We start from the raw sequence: 25,671 nt of genomic DNA on the forward strand, positions 1-25,671 counted from the left end.
GCACAGAAGAAAATAATGTAATCAAGAGACTTGGGAAACAAGATTTATGAGGCTGCTTCCAGTGTAACACAGCATACTGTTTTACAGCAAACATTTTTTTAAAAAATAAATTTTATTAGGGAATATTGGGGAATAGTGTGTTTCTCCAGGGCCCGTCAGCTCCAAGTCATTGTCCCTCAATCTAGTTGTGGAGGGCGCAGCTCAGCATCAAGTCCAGTCTCCGTTTTCAATCTTTAGTTACAGGGGGTGCAGCCCACCATCCCATGTGGGAATCAAACCGGCAACCCTGTTGTTCAGAGCTCTAGTTCTAACCAACTGAGCCATCCGGCCGCTCCCAGAAAACATTTTTTTTTTTGTAAGTACAAAGAGAACACTTGACAATAATTACAAAAAATATAGTACAGTAAATAAATACATAGACCAGTAACATAAACATGTATTACCATGATCATGTATTACGTGCACGCTTTTATACAACCGGCAGCACAGATTTGTTTATACCGTGTTTCCCCGAAAATAAGACTGAACCCGGACAATTGGCTCTAATGTGTCTTTTGGAGCAAAATTAATATAGGACCCGGTCTTATTTTACTATAAGACCGGTTGTTACGTAATATAAGACCCAGTGTTATGTTAATCTTTACTCCAAAAGACGCATTAGAGCTGATTGTCCGGCTAGGTCTTATTTTCAGGGAAACATGGTACCAGCATCACCACAAAACACATGAGTAATGCATTGCACTATGACATTACCATGGCTGACAGGAATTTTTCAACTCCATTATAATCTTACGGGACCACCGTTCATTGTGTGGTCTGTCGTTATGCAGCACATGAGTGTATCTAAAATATAAAACTTCTAGAAAACAATGAGAAAACATTCATTAAAACAGTCATAAAGAAAATGTGCAAAATACAGGAATAGAAAAAGTGAACAAACAACAATTGCCTCTAAGTTCAACAATGCCTGAGAGGGTGACATTTTATTCCATACCTATTTCTTTGAATTACATACCATGTGTATGTACTGCCTTTTCAGGAATACATACAAAAGTGTTACTAAAAATAAACATAAGCGGGGTGGCCGGTTGGCTCAGTTGGTTAGAGCACGAGCTCTGAACAGGGTTGCCGGGTGGATTTCCACATGGGTCAGTGAGCCGCGCCCTCCACAACTAGATTGAAGGACAACAACTTGGAGCTGATGGGTCCTGGAGAAATGCAGTTCCCCAATATTCCCCCAATAAAATTACTTAAAAAAATAAAATAAAAAAATAAAATGTTATGTTTTATGTTTAGCCATGCATATTAAATTACCCAATATTTTCCTAGGAGATTATGAATTTCTTGAGAGTTGTAGAGACAATGTAGAACTTATATTTTCATTTCCTTACCTATCTTACTACATTGCTTCCAAATATGTTTGTGCATTAAACAAAGCCCACCAGATTTATGTAAGCCACGAATAAGAGTTCGCGCTTTAACCAACTGAGCCATCCGGCCACCCTATACTCAGTAGAGTTTATTAGTAAGACAAACTGAGCTGAAAAATTAGTTACATTCATTTTCATCAGTCATTGCTGTGAAAAATTTCAAACATCCTAATTATTATAGTCACTGGATTTCTTGATTCTTTTTAAAAATATAATTTCAAAATTCACCAAAAACTGGAAATCCATTATTTCTTTCATATTCAATTTGATTTGACAGAAATTCTTTACTCCCTCTGTCAATGTGGTCTTGAGAGAACAGATTGAATCCAGGAATAAAATAATGCTTAAGATCTTCTGCCCTGAGGCACTGAAGAAAGTATTCCACACACCGATCAAAGGAGATTTTCAGGTCCTTGGTTTGCCACTTATCATCAGTTGGGTCCTGGGTACATACGTGAAAGAAGGCAGTTTTCACATGGTACGAACAGAAATTTTCCAGTTTCTCTCGGTTTCCAAACTTGTTTTTCAATTGTTCTAAAAGATATTTCATTAGTTTTAAACAATCTTTCCTGTTGAATAAAAAAGAAAACCATTTATTTTTACTTATTTACAACCTGCTTTATTCCACAAAGAGCATTAAGCACATTACAGGAAAAACATATAAAGATACAATAAACAATGAAGATATGTAACAGGGGTGCCAAAAAAATGTATACACATGATTTGTATTCATCTTTTGTTATCAGTATATATTGAGTATTACAATTTTAATAGAGTTTTTTTCCTTTCTTAAAATGTGTATACATTTTTTGGCACCCTCTGTATATATAATCACTCTAAAACCTCATTATTTTTTTTCAAATATATGCTTTCAATTTCAAAAACATATGTTTCTTCCCTCTTCCCCATTCCTAGCTTCAGTATTTTATTCTATCAGGATTAATTCAACTACATGAAACTAGAAGATATTTGTATTATTCATCCAGTTACTTAGTATTCAGAAAAACCTTGTTTTAATTTGTATACAATGATTTTGCCTTACTAGGCTACAAATATTTACATTATTCATCCAGATATTTCATAGACAAATTTTAATGTTTTTAAAATTATTTAGCCTTATCAGCAATATAGTTCTCTTAACGCTGGTTTCAAAACCTGTACATGAAGCCTGTGCCTGCATGTTGTGTATTCTTGCTTTGATCTTTAAACTTTTGAGACCTTTATACTGGACAACATTAGAAACTGAGATTGAGAAGAAATTGTTCATTCAAGTTTAGCCAGTCAGTCCCTGGCCTTCAATGCAGACAAACCACCTCAAAGCAAGCACCAGTAGCCAATAAGAGTGATCTGTTGGCACCCTCCCATTACGTGACATTAATATTCATTACCTTGAAGTGATCAGAATACTAAGACAATTGTCCTGGCTAATCATGACTAGTGTTTACACTCTCTTACTCTGTTTTACTTTATACATCCGTCTGATCCAGGTTCAGGACTATGCTCTCTGGCCTTGCCTTCTAACAACACTCCCTCCTTGGTCCCTTAGATCTGGCTTCCCTGGTTTCATGCTCACCCTCTAGATAACATTCCAGGTCAATCTAGCCATGTGCTTCCCCCAGAACTCAACCCAGCAATGACCATCTTCAGGTTTGAGCTATGGAGTAAAAACAAATTTTTTTTTAATTGAACATTACATAGATTATCCCCCATTTAACAAAAGAAGGAAATTACCTGCAACACTTCACTCCATCACTTTCACAGCATGTTTTAGAATTTCCATGATTTTCCAAAATGTGCTTTTCAATGTGAGAGAAAGATAGCCGCCATGTTTCTTCTTAATTTCCAAAAGAAAAATAGAAAAGCACTTTATCAAAATGTCAATATATAAACAACACAATATTTAAGTAAATTACTTTATTAAAATATCATTCTGAAAAATTTCTAGGGGAAGATAGACTAAAAGAAGTGAACATATAAATAATTAATTACATATTAAAAGAAGTCATTTGAAGCAAACAATGGACCAAGACAGGAAAAAATCGGGGGAGAGGTTAAAGCTTAATGTAGTTAGTGACTGTAAGATGTATTACCTTCTGTATATTGCTAAATTCAGTTTGTTGATATTTTGTTTCACTAATAATTTGAATCAATGAATTCAAAAATTTTTTATGCCATCCTTGCAAATTTTGGTATTCATATAAATGAAACAGGGAATATTTCCTTTCTATTCCTTGGGAGAGTTTGTGTAAGATTAGTATGATTTTCCCCCAGCTTCTCCCCAACTTTTACCATGGCTATAGCTCTTTTAAGCTCAGATTATCCTATTGCCTCATTGGTTTTATACCAGAAATGCACGATTGGTTTATAATTTAAAAAATCAATGAATACAATCTGTCACATTAACAGAATCAAGAAGAAACATGATCATCTCAACAGAAACAGAATATGCAGCTAATAAATTTAACATTCATTCATTAAAAAAAACACATCAGCAATTTAAATCTAGACAGAAACTTGATCTGATGAAAGACTTTCAAAAACACAACATGCTAATATAAGGTAAAAAATTGAGAGTTTTTTTTTTTCTTCAGCCAGCCCCATGGCTCAGGTGTCCGTGCTGGCCATGCTCCTAACACCCAGGTCGCAGTTCGATTCCCACGTGGGCCAGTAAGCTGCACCCTCTACAGCTAAGATTGTGAACAATAGCTCGGCTTGAACTGGATTTGGGGGGCAAGGAGGAAAAAGGGGGGAAAATTGAGGTTTTTTCCTTTGAGATCAGGAAGGCAGATGTTTGCTATCCCTATTCCTGTTCAACATGCACCACCTATCCCAGCAAGCATAGTAAGGGAACGAAAAAAAGATAATAGCATTGGAAAGGGAGAAACAAAGCTACCATTATTATTAAACAATACAATTTGCGTAAGTAGAAAATACAAAAGAAGCTGGGTGACAGGTATATGTGAATTCATATAGTCTTCAGTCTACTTTTCTATTGGTTTAAAATTTTAATACTAAAAAGTTACAGTTGCCTATGAGTAAATCTAATACAAAATTTCTGTGGAGAAAACTCTATATTAGAGAAAATCTAAACTAATGGAGATGTGTACCTGTCCATGAACTGGAAGACTCATTATTGTAAATACATCAAGTCATCACAAACTTATCTATAGATTCAAGGTACTCTCAATAAAAACTTCAAAAAATGTTTTTGTGGAACATAACATGATACTGATATGGGCCAAGCGAGTAGACTTCCCCACTGAAAAACTTTGTTTTCTTTCCTATAGGGATTTTAAGTTTCCTTTTTCTTGTTTCCTTTTCCCCAGTTTCTTAGCTCTTACCAACTCCCCCGCCTGCCCCCACTTAATTATTTTATAAATCAGTTTCTTAATCTTAGGCAACAGATTGTTGCCTAAGAATCATAAGAAGTGTTTTTTGCCCCTGCTTTAGATAATTATCTTGAAACTTGTGATTTGTACTTGTTGATTGTAATCACTGAAGCCTAATGTTCTTCCCAACCCATTCTGGACCCAGTTCTTGGACAATTAACGCCACCTGAGTGACCAGTTGAATGGCCACAGGCTCCGTAAGAACTGACGGACTTTCCATCACGGACTTAGCCACCCCACATCAATAGCTTTGAGCTCTGCTCTTTAAGCCAACACTTCTAAATTTATTAATTAAAATATATTTAAAAATAATAAAAAAATAAATAAAATAAAAAATATTTTTCCTCATTCAGGGGTCTTGGAGATACAGATGATACCCCAGCAAGATGACCAGTCCCAACCAAAGAAGCCAACACGGTCTTCCAGGCAGATCCCGAGACCCCTTCCTCTCATATAAGATCAGATAGGGCGAGAGTTCCGTGAATCCCCAATAGGTAGGGCTAGCTCTACATCCCAGCCCAGCAGGAAGCAAATACAGAAGAAAAGACCTCCTGTCCCTCAACTTCCCATAGAGATTTTATGGGGATCATGTCTCTCAAGGAGAAAACAAGGCAGGCAGTTAAACAGGCATTGGATCTCTACATTCCTGCACATCCAACTCAACTCACAGAATGCAACTCCTTAAAGGACCTCCCCTCTCCGCCCAAAACTTCCCCTTTTCACTATAATTATCAACCCCTATGAGGAAACAAATGAGTACAATACCCAACTAGATGAGACCAGTCACTCACACCTGCACAGTACAGGCAACGACCTTCATTTCACCTGTGCCTCATTATACCATCATTATATCATACATATACTAAGAAGTTCATTAAAATCATTATTAACAGACTGAATTCTGGGAAGGAACACGCGCAGTTTAAAATGATGAGGTAATAGCTCATCACCAGTGTCAATCACCAGTGTCAATCAAGTGGTCCCACCCCTGGAGAGGAACAGTCCATCCTAGAATAAAAAGGATAAAACCACCAAGTCATCATCAGTCGGGGCCTTTTGAGCCTTTTTGAGTCACGTTTTTGGTCAGGCCTGCTCCTATCTCTTTGAAGTGTACTTTTTCTTTTAATAAACTGGTCTTTCACTACTTTACCTCGGTATCTCATTCTATTCTTTGCTCGAGATGCCAATAACCTGGATACCACACCGAGGATGGCCCACCCTCCGGCAACGTAGCAGCTAGGATTCCTGGTTTTCCTCCAGGAGACCCGGGTTCGACCCCTGGTGTGGGTACCTAGCCTAGACATCGCCGGATTCAACCCCTGATGTGGGAACGAAGTCCGGGCATCATGTTGATAAGGGTCTGCTCTCCGGTAATTCTCATAATTTTTATGAAAATAAAAAGGGTCAAGAATATCTAAAACGTTCTTGAAAAAAGACAAAGTGGGAGAACTGGCCCTATCAGATATCAAGATTTATAAAAATACATTGTCTATGACAATATAATACAGTGCAAGGGTAGACAAAGATTTTAATGGGACAGAATAAAGAGTGTAGTAATAGCAACACAATATATGGACAATGAATATATAGAAAAGGTGGTATTGAGCTAGATGTACTCATTGCTACTGTATATATCCATTTATGACACCCATTCATGCCATCCTGAAAAATACAAAAATGCAAAACTATTGAGATGGTAAACAGATGAGTAGTTGCTAAAAGTATGGGATGGGAAGGTTTGAATAAGTGAAACACAAGGGACTTTTTAGGGCAGTGAAACTATTACTTGAGGGTAGATACATGATACAATGCATTTGTCAAAACCAGTAGAACTTTACAGCACAAATAATGAACCCTAATATGTGCAAACTATTAAAAAATCATTTAGGAAGCCAAAGGATCCTAGAAAATACTGCAGACTGTGAAAAGGGTCTCTCTCTGTTACAAATGTATAAAACAACCTTCCTGAAAGGGGTGGGGGCAAAAGGTGCTGACCTAAATTACTTTGGAAATAGGGTCGGTAAGACCCTGTACATAAGAGAACTGTACATAAGCACTGTACTCTAATTGATAATTGTTTCCCATGGGGAAATGGGTTTACAATTCTGAAACAACTAGGTCTTATTCCCCAAAAATAAGACCTAGCCAGACCATCAGCTCTAACGTGTCTTTTGGAGCAAAAATTAAAATAAGACCTGGTCTTATTTTATTATATTTTTTCTATTTTACTATAAGACCAGGTATAATCCAATCTAATCCAATCTAATCTAATCTAATCTAATCTAATCTAATCTAATCTAATACTGGGTAATATAATGTACTATTATACCGAGTCTTGTATTAATTTTTGCTCCAAAAGATGCACTAGAGTTGATGGTCCGGCTAGGTCTTATTTTCGGGGAAACATGGTATACATGTATACTGGGACTGAACAATTAAGTAAATGGGAGGCAGACATGGGAGTCAGGTTTTTCACTGTTGGAATGAGAGGTTACAGATAGCAAGGACAGAAAGAATGATCCACGTGGTAATGGATTATAGTTAGGCAGTATAAACTCTTGTATAGCTTAATATAGATACAAATGGTTAATAAAAACATTTATAGATATGTGTGTACACTAAGGTTAATAAAAATACATATATTTCCTTGTTTCTTCAGGTGAGAGGGTTGACAACCTAGTAACAGAGCACACATACACACAGCACCCAGATCTTGGTTTCTAGTACATTCTCCAATAAAAAGATCCAGGGCTCCTTGTAAAAATGGCTGATTCTAGGACAGATGCAGAAAATACACAAGATGAGCATGGAGCATCTTTGCAGTGCCAGAAAGTGAGTTAGTGCTCAAAACAAAACAAACAAACGAAAAACTCCCACAATTATGGGAAGCATGTCCAAAGGACACAGGAGCCAATTGAAAGAGCTCCTAAAGGCCAAAGTTGGAACAATTGAAACAATAAAATTATTAAAGTAGTATTGGAACACAGCCCAAAGTATAAAACAAATATCCACAAAGCCCATATTGATATAAATTATTAAGTAAGTTAATAAATGGGGGAGAAGAGACAAATTTCCCAAGCAGAATTCCCAATAATTTGTGTAAATACTCTGCCCTTAAAGAGGTGGAGCATAACTCCCCACGCCCTAAGTGTGAGCTGTGCACAGTGACCTACTTCAAAATAGTACAGTATGAAAAGGTGGGAGATAGAGTAACAGTGGAGAAACCTGACAAACACTACCTCACTCAGGTGATCAAGGTCAACATAAATAGTGCTAAGTCATGTTCACAGCATGTACCCTTAACATGATGTGATGAAAACGGCACTTTACCTCTCTGGCCTTCCTTGTCAAAACCCAAAACTCCAGTCTAATCATAAGAAAAACATCAGATATGGGCCATATGAGGGACATTCTATAAAATATTTGACTAGTACTTCTCAAAACTGTCAAGGTCATCAAAAACAAGCAAAGAATGAGAAACTGTCAGTCAAGAGGAGCCTCGGGAGACAGGATGACTAAATGTAATGTGGTTCCTACATGGACTCCTGGAACAGAAAAGGGACTTTAGGTAAAAACTAAGGAGATCTGAATAAAGTATGAACTTTAGTTAACAATATCTCCTTGACATTGGTTCATTAATTGTGAAAAATATACATAAAATTAATGTAAAATGTTAATAATAGGGAAATAGGTATGGGGTAAATAGGGCCTCTCTGTACTATCTTTGCAATTTTTCTGTAAATATAAAACTATTCTAAAACTAAAAGTTTATTTTAAAAAGCTACATTGAGATGTCATTTCTCATTTTTTTGATTATTGGCAAAAATTCCAAAGTTTAACAAGTTCTGTTGATAAGGCTGAGGGTGAAACAGGTACTCTCAAATATTGTTGTGAAAATGCAAATGGTACAATTCCCTACGGAGGCGATTTGGGCAGTATCCAGCAAAATTACATATGGATTTACTCCTTGACCAGCTGTAAAAATAGACTGTAAAAAGGAATGGGTGCTATTTCTATATATAGTTATGGAGTGATAGCCAGGATATCTTAAGTGAAAAAAGGAAGGTATATTTTTTATCTTAATAAAAGGGGGTAGCATATATATATATATATATATATATATATATATATATACATTTTTTTAAAGTGAATGGGTGTGGGGGCAGAGCCCCAGAAAGTAGTTTCCAGGCTCTCGGCCTCACATAGACAGGTGCCTGGCTCAGGTAGTAAATGGCCATCAACTGTGATTGCATGGCCATCAGCTGTGGCTAGTTGGCCGTCAGCTGTAACCAGTGAGCCATTGGCCGCTAATATAACTGCTGTGGCTACGCTAGCAGAGAGAGAGAAGGAGAAGAGAGAGAGAATGGGGGCTAGCAAGAAGATGGCGGCTGGGCTGGCAAGCGCGGATGGCGGTTTGCGGACAGTGTGGATCCAGCCTCCATTGAGAGTATAGTGCCGCCAGAGAGAATATAGTGGTATGACTCCCCTACCTATGGCTCCGTGGGTGTTCCTTTTTGGCCTCACCATATCCTGCGTTCTTGTATGGGGAGCGGGAGCAGAGACCCCGCCGGGTCCCCCGCATGACAATGGGTAAACCAAAAACAATTTGGTTTTCCAATCAGGGAATGAATGGAAGATACGTTTCTCTACGAGTACCTTTTTCTGGCCTTGACTTTAAAATCATGTGAATGTTTTATAAATTTATGAAACAAAATCAAAATTTTAAATCCAGAATCTAAAACTAGAAATCATAATGAAACAAATGAATTTAATTATGCTGAGTTAGGCAGCTTAACAAGCTGCAGAAATTTTTTCAAGTGAGTTTAAACTCGATATTTTGATATTTTGATAAACTTGATATTTTGTTCTTTTACCTTAAGAATAAAAGAATGGCAAAGAAATCTTCAACTTTTTTTTTATAATTATACTCTTGGTAATAATATTAGTATTATTATTTTGAAACGGATAGGTAGAAAAATTTTTTTAATTTTTCAAATTTTAAATTAAAAATCAAATAAATTATAGTTTAAAAAATACATCTTGAGACCAGGAAAATTCCTAGTAAAATGTTTAGAAAGAGAACAGCTGTGCCGGGCCTGTGGCTTAAGTGGTTGGAGTGCCATGCTCCTAATGCCGAGGTTGCTGGTTCGATTCCCACATGGGCCAGTGAACTGTTCCCTCTATAGCTAAGATTGTGAGCAACAGCTCTCCCTGGAGCTGGGCTGCCGTGAGCAGCCCGAGGTTGGCATGAGCTGCCGTGGGCTGCCGTGGGCTACTGTGTACTGCTATGAGAGGCTAGCATTGAGTAGCCAGCAGCCAGAGCGACTGGGGACCGACTGCCTCAGCGGGGGGAGTGCAAGGCTCATAATACCAGCATGGGTCAGGGAGCTGTGTCCTACACAACCAGACTGAGAAACAACTGCTTGTACCAGAGTGGGGGTGGGGGTGAGGGGAGAGTCAGACGAAAGGGGGGGAAAAAAAAGCTAAAACAGGTGTTACAAGTGTATCCAATCTAGTACAAGTATTTTCATTGCTAATCTGCCTTTTTCAGTCACTCAGGTATCACACACACACACACACACACACACACAGTGTTTTGCCTGAATATAGGTCATCTGGAGTAATGGGGGATGGAAAACCACAGCCAAGGGTAACAGAGAACAGAGGTCAGTTGAGCACCCATCACCAGCCTCCACTTTCATCTTAATGCAAGGATGTGAGGAACTACCCAACCACATTGGTCTTTGGACAGCCACCGGGCCAACGGAAAACTCTTATATCTAAGCTGATTTGTTTCCAATCTTTCCCAAGATGGTTGGTATAGGCCCAGCAAGAGGGTGGTATGGGTGCCATTGAGATATCTGTATCATATACAGTAAGGGTTTCTTGGGGCTGCCTTTCTAGAAATTGTTCAGGGGTGCAATCCCGCTTTGCAGGAAGCTACGTTCCTTTTACAAAACCATGAATAATGATATATATAATTCTCTCTTACAAACAAATTTTCTTGCAGAAAATGACTCCCATATATATACATATGCAATATACAAAGTTATGGTGTATGTCCACAAAAACCCAAGCCTTCAACCTAAGCATGGCTGACTATTTCTAGGATTTGTTCAGTAATACACATTTATAACTTGGTTCATTTGTTCTGTGGTCTCCTACAATTTCCCTGGAGTCCAACAGTAGTAGGTACCAAAAGTCCTTATATAACTTTATGGGAGACAAATAAAATAATCAGCTAATTTTTTCTGCCACCTGAGAAAACATCACCATTATTTAGTTTTATCTATAGACTAACTCAGCCCAGTTCTCAGAACTTGACTGTTACCCAAGAACACTGCCTGAGAACCTATCCTGACCTGAGACTGGGGTACACAGGCAAGGAGGAGACCTAACCACTGTGCTCTACTGCAGCTAAGGCTGCAAAGGTCTAGCTGCATGAGGAGCAGTGGAAGGGGAAGATGAAAGAAAGAGACAAACATGGCTGGGAACGAGAGTCCAGGCTCTGATGATCACAATAATACAGGGTCTGACAATTCAGTTTGTGAAATCCTAGAAAAAGTGCTACATACCTCATTGCTGAATAGCACTACAGTCACCTTTGAAGTACTCCCCTTGGGAAGCTATGCACCGATGCCAGCGCCTAGTCCACACTTCAAAGCAATTTTGGAACTCTTCTTCTGGAATGGCCATCAGAGCTGTGGTCGTATTACCCTTGATGCCCTGAATGTCATCAAAATGTGTTTCTTTCAATACTTCCTTTATCTTTAGATAAAGAAAGAAGTCACTGGGGACCAGATCAGGTGAGTAGGGAGGGTGTTCCAATACAGTTATTTGTTTACTGGCTAAAAACTCTCTCACAGACAGTGCCATGAGCTGGTGCATTGTTGTGATGCAAGAGCCATGAATTGTTGGCAGAAAGTTCAGGTCTAACTTTTTCATGCAGCCTTTTCAGCACTTCCAAATAGTAAACTTGGTTAACTATTTGTCCAGTTGGTACAAAGTCACAACGAATAATCCCTCTGATATCAGAAAGTTAGCAACATCATTGCAACAAGTTCATGAACTTAATTGTCAGACCCCGTATATAACTGCCATGGACTAAACTAGGGATTTTACATATGTCTTATTTTTATCTTCCCAGAATCTTTTAAGTAGCTTTGATTATTAACCTAGTGTACACATGAGCAAACAAACAGGTTTAGAGAGGCTTGGTAACTAGCCCAAGATCACACAGCTAGTAGGAAAAGGAGCCTCACGGTTCAGATCCTGAGCAGTCTGACTCCAAAGCCAGGACTGCCCTTCTTTATTAAAAACAAACAAAAAAGACAACATTCAAATGTGGGCTAGTAGACATTTTAAAGCTGAGTATTTGATATTACTACTATGACTATGCCCTTTTCAACTCCATCTCTCACCAAACTCCCATCTTGTGGCCTATTTAGCCTTATGGCTCTTGAAATGCCAACAGCAGTTGATCTTTTACTGCCCTAGTATATAACATTAATGACTCTTTTATATGCCTTTAAATTAACCTTCACATTCAAGATACCTTGCAAACCACGGCCTTCCTTTGCAGGCTTGGGTACCAGGCAATATGGCTGTCGTGTTAGAGCTTTCCTAACTTTTCCTCCAAACCATTGTTTGATGAATAGGCCTTTCTGGGTGCTATGTGGCCAGCACTGCTTTGCTTCCAGAGTCAAGACTATATCCACAGATATTTCTTTAGGTTCTCTAATAAGAAGTGTTACAGCAGGGCTCCTTGCCTTCTTCCTCTCCAAAATGACATCTGCATCTGTTTAAATGTATAAAAGGGAAGAAAGTGTTTATCAATCTAACTTTCGCAAAACTATATGAACAATAATATATCTATAATTGGAGATATATAAAGTGCTAAGGTGAAAATTAGTTCTGAGGCGGAAACTGACCCCCAAGGCAAAGTGTTTTACTCTTTTAACCAATATTTATTGATATCTATCATGGCACGGAAGCATTGTCAAGATTCTGTCTGGTATATATGATAAGGAGTTCCTGAAGATTTGGGAGTTTGGGAGTAGATCTTAAATATACACAATATTTATTTTTTTTAAAAGAAAAAGGTAGCAGAAGTGAGAGCAATTAAAGAGGTTCAAATCAACAGAACTGATAGATGGACCGAATCTGCGAAGTAACGAAGAAGGTAGGAGTTCTGGAATGCCATCCCAGGATTTTAGCCTGGGAAATGATTGATGTTGACTCCATTCTTTAATATAAAGTAAGCAGGAGGAAGAAAGGTTCAGCTAAGATGAATTTCGTTTTAGATACACTGAGCTCTAGGTGCCTGGTGCCTATGGGACACCCAAGTGGAGATGACCACTAAGCAGGTGGGTAAGGTGGTTAGAAGTTCAGGAAAGCCCTCTAGATGAGAGATAGTGGCTTTGGGATTTGGGGATGTACAAGCAGTTGTTAAAGACTACTCCCAGATAAGACTTCTGGAAGCTATCACAGTAAGAAAGAAGATAGAGCACCAAAGAGGAAATCCTAGAGAACACTGTCATTTTCTTATCATGAAATCTGTAAACCTATCCCCTTTACCCATTATATCCTTCTTCCTAGTACCACCGAGGGAGTGTCTACCATCTTTCAAAGGCCACCCCTGCACATGGCCTCTGGAGCCTCACCTTCTCAAGCACCCTGCTCCGTCAATTGTTCCCTCTCCTGCATCAATGGCCTTCCCTTTCCTGCTGGATCACTCCTGTCTGCATACAAAGGGTTCCAGTGTCTCTCATTCTAAAATATACTTCTCTTTTGACCCTGTACCTGCCTCCTCCTCACACTTACCTGTCTTTCTACTTCCTTTGCAGCCAAAACTTTCTGAAGCGTTACCTACATATGCTGTTTCTACATCCCTGCCCTTTCTCTCTTGTGTGCTCATGTCAAATTTACCAACAATCCCCATAAAACCAAAGACCAAATCCAATGGTTTTCTGGATGTCAGTAGCATTCTAAACACTGACCACTCCTTCTGCAAAACACTCAGTCTTCTTTTGCTCCTTCTCTTCTCTCCAGCCTTTAATGGGATCATTTTCTTACCCCTCTACTTAACATTGCAATTCCCCCATCCCATCCAATCCTCAACACTGCCTGTCTCTCTCACTTTGCTATTCTTCTTCATCATAGGACTTACTATTTTTCAGTACACAAGATAATTAGGTTTTTCCATTTGTTATTAATTGTACCTGCCCTTATATGATAATAGGGTACAGAAGGGTGAGGGTCTTCACCTATTTATTCATTAATATATCCTAAACTTCCAGAACACCTGTCACATTAGATCATCAATGTATATTGATTAAATTAATGAATAAATGAATCTACACTCTCTGCATAGGTGATCTCATTCATTCCCAATGCCACTCATATATGTTGACAGTAGCCCAAATGTATCCTCTGAACTCCAAACCCATATCCAACTACATAGTTGACACATTCACTTTAACACATCACGGGAATCTCTAACTTAACGTATCCAAAGCCAAACTCTTAATTCATTCCCCACAAAGTGTTTCTCCTATGTCCTTCCCATGTTAGAAAACAGCACAATCTACACAGGTGCTCAATCCAGAAACCTGGGAGCTTTCTTCAATTCAATCCTCTCTCTCACCCCTACATTTAATCCAGAAGCAAGCACGGCTACATCTTGGATGTATCTGCTTCTCTCCGTCTCCAGTGCCCCAGAACATCTCCATCCTTTCATCTGTACTATTATATTGTCCTTTCTAATCTCCTTATTTACCTTCTTATAATATCTTCTCCATAGAAGCCAGAGTAAACATTTTTAAAAAACAAAGCAAGGGCCGGCCTGGTGGCTCAGGCGGTTAGAGCTCCATGCTCCTAACTCCGAAGGCTGCTGGTTTGATTCCCACATGGGCCAGTGGGCTCTCAACCACAAGGTTGCCAGTTCAATTCCTCGACTCCCACAAGGGATGGTGGGCTACGCCCACTGCAACTAAGATTGAACATGGCACCTTGAGCTGAGCTGCCGCTGAGCTCCTGGACCAGTTGGTTGGAGCGCATCCTCAACCACAAGGTTGCAGGTTTCGACTCCCGCAAGGGATGGTGGGCTGTGCCCCCTGCAACTAGCAACGGCAACTGGACCTGGAGCTGAGTTGCGCCCTCCACACTAAGATTGAAAGGACAACAACTTGACTTGGAAAAAAGTCCTGGAAGTACATACTGTTCCCCAATAAAGTTCTGTTCCCCTTACCCAATAAAATCTTAAAAATAAAAAAACCAAAAAACCAAAGCCAATCATTACTTCCTAATTAAAACCTGGCTTCTCAATGAACATGGAATAAAATCTCCTTTCCAGGGTGCACAAGTCCTTGCAGAATCTGATCCCTGGCCACCTCTTCAACATCATTTCAGGTCATTCTTCCCCTTGTTCACATGGGTCTCTTTTTGTTCCTTGAGCTTGACAAGGTCTTTTGTGTCTCAGGACCTTGCTCTACCACTCGCTACTTCTCCCAGTTCATTCTCTGCAGAGTACTCACTGCAATGTGTATTTACAAGCCTCAAGTTTCAAGGGGGGAATCCTATAATTTTATTCAACCACATATGCCCAGTGGTACAGCAGTTCAGTGAATATTCAATGGAGACCAAATAGAACCAATCAACATTAAGGAAGAATACCAAGGAAATGTAGTAGACTAAAATCAAGGGCAAAGAGTTATTTCTAGGAGGCCGTAATCAACAGCGTGCTGCAGGGAAGTCAAGAAAGATCAGGAGAGGAGTGTACACTGGCAATAAATACATATGATTAGAACTTTAAGAATCAAAAGTCAAAAATCTTACCTTCAATGTTTTTAATTTCGTCCTTAATGATTTTCCTAAATTTGTTCAGCATCAAAGAAGCTGATAATATTCCGTCTTTTACAAATTGACTCAGAGGATTTCCTGCAGGATTTCTTTTGAACTTCACAAGGTAATAAGCACCACTGTTGCAATACGGTTCTAGCTCAATTCTGGGGACCTCCAGTTTGAACATAACATCAAATTCATTAGGAGCAGAAATCTAAGAAAAAGCAAAAATAGCAGTGAAATGTTTGCTTGCGAATATTTTCCAAGCAACTGCAATTTCTTTTTCTTGAAATTTCCACTTAAAATCCTACTTTGAAAAGCAAGATTCCTAATATTTATACCCTCTGGGAGTGGGACTAGTGGAGCTGGAATAGTATTATTGGTTTTAGTTTGTAGGTTCTATACTCATTCCTTCTTACCATGAAAATTGTCATGCAGGGTGTCATGCGGGGTCTCAGCTCCCACTCCCCACATAAGAACGCAGGACATGGTGAGGCCAAAAAGGAACTCCCACGGAGCCATAGATAGGGGCGTCATACCACTATAGTCTCGCTGGCTGCTGGGTTGGAGACACAGGAAGCAGGAGCCACACTATCCGCAACCCGCCGTCCGCTTCTGTGCTAACCAACCTCACTTGCTAACTGCAATCTGCCTCTCTGCAATCCGCAATCCACACTCCACCATCCACTGCTAGCATAGCCACAGCAGTTATATTAGTGGCCCATGGCTCACTGGTTACAGCTGCTGGCCATCCAATCAAAGTTGATGGCCATTTACTACATGAGCCAGCACCATTCCACGTGAGGCCGAGAGCCTGGAAACTGTACTCCTGGCTCTGTCCCCACAGAAGACGTGGACGGTTCCCCAACCAGCATAGGCCAGAGAAAGCAAGGGTCATTGTGGCCCTGTGGGCTGGGAAGTTCTTGCTGAAGCAGCCCGGATGCAGGACTTGCAGTCCCAGGAGGAAACGCTTGCTGAGTCCTCTGTGGGAGATGAGAGTGAGGTCAAGGTCGTCCTTCACCCCCAGGACGAAATGACTATGGACTATGGGGAATGGGCTCTATCCGTAATTTAATGGACCGCTTGACTGTTTGCTTGGGAACATACCACCATGTAGTGGAACTGGCGGATGTTGCTTTTGTGTCTTGACCAGACAACATCAAGAATATGTAAGCACCTTGATTGTGAGCCATTGTTGTTCCAGCATGTACCCTGAGAGGCCCAGGAGGGTGTCAGTGCCCTGAGAACCCTGGCTGAGTCCAGGAAGTCGGGCTATGTCCAGAGAATGGCAGTGCCCTGAGAGCCCTGGCTGAGTCCAGGAAGTCTGGCTGTGCCCAGAGAGAGTGGCAGTGCCCTGAGAGCCCTGGCTGAGCCCAGGAAGTCTAGCTGAGCCCAGAGAGAGTGGCAGTGCCCTGAGAGCCCTGGCTGAGCCCAGGAAGTCTGGCTATGTCCAGAGAGAGTGGCAGTGCCCTGAGGCCCTGGCTGTGCCCGGGGGAGACTGGTGGTACCCTAAGAAGCCCAGGAAGTCTGGCTGTGCCCAGAAGTACTGGTGGTACCCTGAGAAACCCTGGCTGTGCCCGGGAAAACTAGTGGTACCCTAAGAAGCCCAGGAAGTCTGGCTGTGCCCAGAAGCACTGGTGGTGCCCTGAGAAACCCTGGCTGTGCCCAGGGAGCCTGGCTGTGTCCAGGGTATTGCATTCACCTCCAGGCTCTTCGCACAGGGCCCCTCGCAGAAGACGCTTGTCACATAGATTGTGAGGCGAGAGCCTGTAGGGGTGGAGTGTGGGGACAGAGCCCCAGAAAGCAGTTTCCAGGCTCTCAGCCTCATATAGAAAGGTGCTGGCTCAGGTAGTAAATGGCCATCAACTGTGATTGGAGGGCCATCAGCTGTGGCTACTTGGCCGTCAGCTGTAACCAGTGAGCCATTGGCCACTAATATAACTGCCATGGCTTCGCTAGCAGAAAATGGGGGCTAGCAAGAAGATGGTGGCTGAGCCTGCAAGCGGTGCAATGAGGGTTGCGAACAGTGTGGCTCCTGCTTCCTGTGTCTCCAACCCAGCCGCCAGTGAGAATATAGTGGTGTGACTCCCTACCTATGGCTTCGTGGGTGTTCCTTTTTGGCCTCACCATGTCCTGCGTTCTTATGTGGGGAGCGGGAGCTGAGACCCCACATGACACCCTGCATGACAGCCATCTTGTTATAGCTGCCAGTCACCCAAGGGTGAGCTCCAAGTCAGGTACTACATTAGTGTCTTTGAACCACAGCATCTGTAAACCTTCAAAGAATCTTTTCCATTCTCACAATAATTAAAGCAATTATAATAAATGCTTGTTTTTACTACAATAAAAACGCCACACGTCTTTCATTAGTTAGGAGTGTACCTCAAATCCAGCTATTGGGCTGCACAGTACCTAGTAGCCATATGCCTATTGACATGTGAAACGTGGCTAGTGCAAATTGAGATATACTGTGCTGGGTACTGAACTGTCCTCCCCACATTCATATACTGAAGTCCGAACCCCCAACATGACTGGACTTGGAGATACAGATACAGCTTTTAGTAGGCAATGAAGGTTAAATGAGATCATGAGGATGGGGTCCTAATCTGATAGGACTGGTGACCTTATAAGAAGAGATTGCTTTCTCTCTGCACACATGCACCAAGTAACACAGTAAGGACATAGGGAGAAGATGGCCATCTGCAAGCCAGAAAGAGAGTCCTCCTCTTAGACTTCCAGCCTCCGTAACTGTGAAAAAATAAATTTCTGCCGTTTAAGCCTCACTCAGTCTATGGTATTTTGTTATGGCAGCCTGAGCTAACTAAGATATACTGTAAAGGTGAAACAAACACTTATATCAGTGGGCATGAAGTAGGAGCCTGTGAAAGTCCATCCTTCCATAAAGCAACAGGAAACATGGGCAGAAAAAATAGTCAAACTCAACCCTTTCAAAACTGTAAATTAACCAAAGGCTTGCAACAATCCAAGAAGATTCAAGAAAAATGACAGAATCCTAGTAAGACCAGTGAGCTTTGTGGCATTTAAGTTGCCCTATTCCCATCCCCAGCAGCATACAAAGTTCTCTCATCCCCACTCTCTGTTAGAAACCCTCCACCAAGAGTAGCCACTACTCTGACTTCTAACACCATAGATTAGGTTTACCTGTTTGGAACATCACATAAACTGAATCATATAGTATGTATGCTTTCATATCTGGCTTCTTTCATTCAACATTATGTTCGTGAGAGTCATCCATATTGTTATGTGTATTTGTAGTTTGTTCTTTTTCATTCTATTTAGTATTACACCAAGTTACTGGAATATACCAGAATATATTTACTTAGTGTGGTGTTGGATATTTGAGTTGTTTTTACTTTTTAATTATTACAAATAGTTCTGAGTTTAACTATTATAAAACTGTTCTGAGCAGTCTTATATATGCCTTTTGGTGGATAAGAGCACCCATTTCTATTGTATATATGCCCAGGAGTAGAATTACTGGACCATAGAGTAGGCATGTCTTTAACTTTAGAAAAAATTGTCAATTTTCTAAAGAGGTAATACCAGTTTATCCTGCCATCATTGATATAAGGAAGCTTCAGTTGCTCCACATCTTCTCCAACACCTGGAATTGTCAAATCTTTTAAAATTTTAGTGATTCTAGTGGAGACTCTCATCATGGTTTTAATTTACATTTCTCTGATGATTAATGATGTTGAACATCTTTCCTGTTTATTGCTATTTGGATTGCATACTAAAGTGCCTGTTCACTTCTTTTGCCCAATTTTAAATTGGCTTGTCTATCTTTTTCTTACTGGTTTGTACTAGTCCTTTGTCAAATACACATATTGGAAAATATCTTCTCCTAGTCTGTGGCTTGAATTTTCATTCTCTCAATGGTGTCTTGTGATGAATAGAAGTTCTTAATTCTAAGGAAGTCCAATTTATCTATCTTTTATGGTTAGCAATTGTAGTGTTCTATTTAAGAAATATTTGTATATCCCAAGGTTATAAAGATATTCTTCTTTGCTTTCTCCTAGAAGCTTTGCTGTTTTTCCTTTTACCTTTACGTCTATGATATATCTTGAATTCATTTTTGCATATGCTGTGTAATAGGTGTCATGCTTCACGTTATTTGCATATGAATATCCAATTGACCCAGCACCAATTACAGAAAAGACTATCCTTCCCCCATTGAATTGTATTACTACATATATTGTGTATTGTATTGAATTATACATGTAGGTCTGTTCCTATTTGTCTATCATTGCACCAATAACATCTGCTTAATTAGGATAGCTTTATGGTAAGTCTTGCTCTTTGGTAGGTTAAATCCTCCAACATTTTCTCCTACAGAATTGCTTTGGCTATTCTAAGTTCTTTGCATTTCCATATACATAAATCTTATAATCAGCTGGTCAATTTAAACAAATTAACAATTTAAACAATTTAAACAATTTAAACATTTTGTTTGTAAGATCCATTCATGTTGCTGTAGTTTATTCCTTTTCTTTAGTGGTTAATGTACCATTGGCTAAAACCACTATAATTAGTTGATTTCTATATAACATTTTCACTCAGTCTTAATGGTAGAATTAGTTAAGGGCATTAACATCTAGAACAAAAGGAACATTATGGACTGGCAATTCTATAGGGAATTTGTACAAGAAATTTTCAGATTTTCACCTAGAACTTAACAATATTACAATAAAATATATGAATGAGAAATGTGGTAATATGGAACCATGTAAATAAATTACTGAGAAGTATATTTTGTCTATCCTTTCACCAATTATAAAGAGCTTGGAAACCAATTTTGAAATCCAAGTGTATGCATAAAAGAATAAAACACACCAAAATGATAACAGTGAATAAAATAAACAGGAATAATATTGTCTTCTATATGCTTTTCTGAATTTTTCAGGCACATCAGCATGAAACAGGGGTGAATATGGGAGAGGATAAAGAAAAAGGTAAGAAGGGATGGGGTGCTTTTGTGCTGTGGGAGCCTGCTGGAGGGCAGACAGTGGGTCAACTCTACAATGAACACATATACCGTTTATGATCAGTTTTAAAAAATCAATACGTTTTAGATAAAACAAATTTTACTGAATTTCCATCAATGCGATTTTAAAAAGGAGACTGTTCTTTAAATATCTTATTGTTCTCTAGTTCTAACTAGTAACTTTCTTTTTCCTTTGGATCCTCTATATAATTGAAAAGATAGATATTTATGTAATAAGAATCATACTCAAGGAACAGATAGTCTGGTGAAAGTTTTGCTCACTTGGCTTTCAAGAAACCTCAGGTGGAATTATATGAGTGGTCTTCAGTGACAAAAGAGTTTAAGATCCAAAGATCAATACATACACTGCCTTTTTGACAATGAACAAATATTGCTAAGTCCACATCAATGAAAAGAGAAGTTATATAGGGTACAAAGTTGTGTAAAACATACTGCAACAATGGAACTTACAATCTCTGTGGGAAGCCAAAACAAAAATTTATGAAAGGTTTAATTTCCACTGAAGGCTACCAGGCTAAATGCTTAAAATGGGAATTAAATCTGAATTTACTACCCTGAGAAGGGAAGGGTCTTGCGACAGATCACCCATTGTTTCTTTTTGAGACCATTCATTCATTCGTTTGAATGCTTCCTATGTGTTAAGGCTTAGAGATACAAAGATGCTAAGAGTTTATAATCCTAAAACCCTAAATCTAGAGTTTTATCACTATCTACCTTCTGGAGAAGGGCAATTAATTGATTAAAGCCAATATGTAACTCTAAAGATAGCCTCTATTCTGTTCAGCCTTTATTTCTGTTGAGGCTACACCCAAGATTTTACACAGAGGTAATGGAGGTGCCCAAATAAGCGCTTAGGAAATTGACAGAGAAATCTGCCACTGGTCAGGAAACCAACTCCAGTCAGGAACCTGCTCCTAAATCTTCCATTTATACTGAAATGATGATTTTAAGGACAACCACCCACAAACAAATGGAGCTGTGACATACTTAAAAAGAATTACATCTGATGTGTATTTAGGAAGTATGCTTTTTAGTATCTGTAGGAGACTTTCTCTTTAAAAAGTTTTAACATCCATCACTGTGAGCTTCCTATTACATCTATATAAGAAATTGGGGGAGAGGGAATCTGCAGGGTCTGGAGGGAGACACCGAAGATATTTCTTCTATAGAGTATAGGTGTCCTCATAGGAAAGTTTCTTACATATATTAATTCTGTGGATTTTTTTGCAGATCACTCCTAATCAACCATCTGAGTCATAATTTGACTAGGGACCATATAGCACTCTGACAGAAACACAGTACAGGTCGCCTTGACCTGTATGAATGAATCTATACATTCGCATTCCCCCAACAGTGTTTTGACAGTAGATGGCAATCAATATGGGTTGGCTCTATTTGTTGGATGTAGAGGTGAATAAACAAATGAACTGTTTGTCATTTTCATTAGAACTAAAGAATTAAGAGTCTGAGTTACTTCCAAAGGGAAATGAGGGACCATGGGAAGTGCGGAATATCAGGGAGGCTGGGAGAGGGATGAGGAAGCCGGCCCACGAGGCGCGGGAACTGGAAGGCAGGATCTGGGCAGCTCACCTTCACGTGCTCGTAGTAGCTCCCTGTGCACAGCCGCGTCACACCTTTGAACTCGGACTCAAAGCTCTGCAGTCTTCGTAGCAGATGGTTCACGACTTTATTCACAACATCTGCCGCCTCTGAGATTTCCTGGCGGCGTAGCCTCAACTTGTCCAGCACATCTCGGAGTTCAGGGCTGCCGTACACCCCCTTCCTCCGGCGGAGACTAGGGGCTCCGGGGAGGTCAGAGACCGCCGTGGGGGCGGGAGGGGGTCTCTGCTTCCCAGCGGCGCGTGCACCCCCGTCGCGGCGAGATCCAGCCCTGGGAAGGGGAGCCCCTAGGGCCGCGGGAGGTTCCGGCCCTTCCGCCAGATCCGCCTGCCCGTCCACCGCGTCCTCCGCGCTCTGAGGCGCCTTATCGGAGCCGGCACCTCGCGCGCCCACCTGAGGCCTCCCTACGGGGCCAGGGGTGCTCTTCTTCCGCTGGGATCCCGATGCCCTGGTGGAGCCGCATCTCTGCGCGTTGGGCTGGGCAGCCTCGGGGACGACCCGAGACTCGGTGGGCTTCGTTAGGGCGCCCCTCGCCCTCGGCGCTGAAACCTTGGGTGCGGCAGCCCCGGCCTTCGAAGCTGCCCGCGTCCCCTTTCCGCGCCTAGAATCCATGCCTGGCGCTCTCTGCTACCGAGAAGTTGGCTCCGCTTAGGGAAAAGGCGGCAGAAACAGAAACCAGTAGCTGCGGCTGGAAATGAAACTTAAAAACCTGGCGGGAACACAGCTGCGGAGCACGCGCCTGAAGGGGAACCCAAGCCGGAAGGGGGGAGGGGGGGACCACGCCCCCTCAGTGACTGGACAGATTTCCCACGGCGCTGGGAGAGGCGCTTTGTGAAGGTCTCTCTGGTGCCATCGATGCCACTGGCTCCGGCACCACTCAAAATGTAACCGAGCAAAGCAGGAAACACTCTCAGGAGCTGTAAAAGCCAGACGCATTTGCTGGCACAGCGCCTAAAAGAATTTTGGGAAACTACAGATTTTCTCGCCCACTCAAATTGACAGAAACTTAAAATCTAAGTTTAAATATGGGTATTTTTAAAAAAAATTTTATTGGGGAATATTGGGGGACAGTGTGTTTCTCCAGGGCCCATCAGGTCCAAGTAGTAGTCCTTCAATCCAGTTGTGGAGGGTGCAGCTCAGCTCCAAGTCCACGCCATCCTCAATCTTTAGTTGCAGAGGGAGCAGCCCACCATCCCACGCAGGAATTGATCTGGCAACCTTGTTGTTGAGGGCTGCTCTAAGCAGCTCCTTGCCTTCAATCTAGTTGGAGGACACAGCTCACTGACCTATGTGGGAATCGAACAGGAAACCCTGTTTCTCAGAGTTCTTGCTCTAACCAGCTGAGCCATCCGGCTGCCCCAAAGGTATTTTTTAAATTAAGGGAAACACAAGATGAACTTTCACAAGAGGGAAAGGGATGAATGAAGATTGACTGTAACTGAAATAAATATTTAATTTTATTTGAATTTTTAAAGGCATACACATTAAAGACATTGTGTGAAGTTCTTATCCTTGAGCTTTATCCATTGGTTCTCAAAAGCTCATCAAAAAAATCATACATTTTAAATAACCCATGCTGCTTCCACAGTTGAGATTCCAAAGTATCTCAACACAGGCTTTCAAATATCTTTCTAAAGCCAAGCCATTTATAGAAATACATAGGAGACAGGGACCCCTTTGGGTTTAGAATGCTTTGAGTACTGTTTTAAACCATCCTAACCATTTTTAAGTGTACAGTTCAGTAATATTACGTACCTTAACGTTGTTGTGCAACCATCACCACAATCCATCTTCAGAACTCTTCATCTTGGAAAAGTGAAACTCTGTACCTGTTAAATAATAACACCCCAGCCCTGTCTCTCTCCCCCCAGCCCATGGCAAACACCCTTCTACTTTCTGTCTCTATGAATTTGACTACTCTAGGTACCTCATGGAAGTGGAATCATACAGTCTTTACCTTTTTGTGACTGGCTTATTTCACTTAAGATAATGTCCTCAAGGTTTATCCATGTTGCAGTATGTGTCAGCCTCCCTTTTTAAGGCTGAATAATTCCAATCTGTGTCTGTGTGTGTGTGTGTGTGTGTGTGTGTATACACACATATACATGTATATATCATATACACATATATATATACATATATCACATTTTATTTATCCATTCATCTGTCAATGGACAAAAATGGTTTCATCCGAAATCATCCCAAAAGCAAAAGTCCAGGATCAGATGGCTTCACTAGTGAATTCTACCAAACCTTCAAAGAGGATCTAATACCTGTCCTATTCAAACTCTTCCAAAAAACTGAAGAAGCGACAATACTCCCTAACTCACTTTATGAGGCCAACATTACCCTGATACCAAAACCTGGTAAGGATAACACAAAAATACAAAACTACAGACCAATATCTCTGATGAATACAGATGCAAAAATCCTAAACAAAATTCTAGCAAATCAAATGAAACAATGCATTAAAATGATTATTTGGGGGCTGGCCCGGTGACTCAGGCGGTTGGGGCTCTATGCTCCTAACTCCGAAGGCTGCCGGTTCGATTCCCACATGGGCCAGTGGGCTCTCAACCACAAGGTTGCCAGTTCAATTCCTTGACTCCCGGTTGGATTCCTCAACTCCCGGTTGAATTCCGCAACTCCCATGGTGGCTGTGCCCCCTGCAACTAAGATTGTACATGGCACCTTGAGCTGAGCTGCCACTGAGCTCCCGGATGGCTTAGTTGGTTGGAGCACGTCCTCTCAACGACAAGGTTGCCAGTTCGACTCCCGCAAGGGATGTTGGGCTGCATTCCCTGAAACTAACAACAGCAACTGGACCTGGAGCTGAGCTGTGCCCTCCACAACTAAGATTGAAAGGACAACAACTTGACTTGGAAAAAGTCCTGGAAGTACACACTGTTCCCCAATAAAGTCCTGTTTCCCTTCCCCAATAAAATCTTTAAAATAAAAAAAAGATTATTTGTCACGACCAAGTGGGGTTCATCCCAGGAGCACAAGGATGGTTCAACATAAGCAAATCCATCAATGTGATACATCACATAAACAAAATAAAGGACAAAAATCATATGATTATATCAATTGATGCAGAAAAAGCGTTTGACAAGATATAACATCCATTTATGATTAAAACACTTAATAAAATAGGTATAGAAGGAAAATACCTTAACATAATAAAGGCCATATATGACAAACCCTCAGCTAATCTCATAATTAACGGTGAAAAACTGAAGCCCTTTGCTCTACATTCAGGAACACGACAGGACTGTCCCCTATCGCCTCTGCTTTTCAACACAGTGTTGGAAGTCCTCGCCAGAGCAACCAGGCAAGAGAAAGAAATAAAAGGCATCCAAATTGG

The 25,671-nt window shown here is 40.7% G+C and overlaps 1 protein-coding gene across 2 annotated transcripts; it reads right to left on the reverse strand.

The window, feature by feature from the left end:
* Nucleotides 1-21: 21 nt before the first annotated feature.
* Nucleotides 22-23,023, reverse strand: CGAS (cyclic GMP-AMP synthase). Of its 2 annotated transcripts, XM_019749271.2 has the most exons (5): nt 22,278-23,020; nt 15,656-15,875; nt 12,375-12,617; nt 3,162-3,264; nt 22-1,999 (listed from the first exon to the last, which is right to left on the reverse strand). In XM_019749271.2, exons 1-5 carry the CDS (start codon nt 22,917-22,919, stop codon nt 1,648-1,650), a joined length of 1,560 nt encoding a protein of 519 aa, XP_019604830.2. In that variant the 5' UTR covers nt 22,920-23,020; the 3' UTR covers nt 22-1,647. The 2 variants fall into 2 exon arrangements, with proteins under 2 accessions (XP_019604830.2, XP_019604831.2); XM_019749272.2 differs by lacking the exon at nt 12,375-12,617 and having other exon boundaries at nt 22,278-23,023.
* Nucleotides 23,024-25,671: the final 2,648 nt, after the last annotated feature.

Source organism: Rhinolophus sinicus, linkage group LG05 (assembly GCF_036562045.2).
Source record: "Rhinolophus sinicus isolate RSC01 linkage group LG05, ASM3656204v1, whole genome shotgun sequence".
NCBI classification, from domain to species: Eukaryota; Metazoa; Chordata; class Mammalia; order Chiroptera; family Rhinolophidae; genus Rhinolophus; species Rhinolophus sinicus.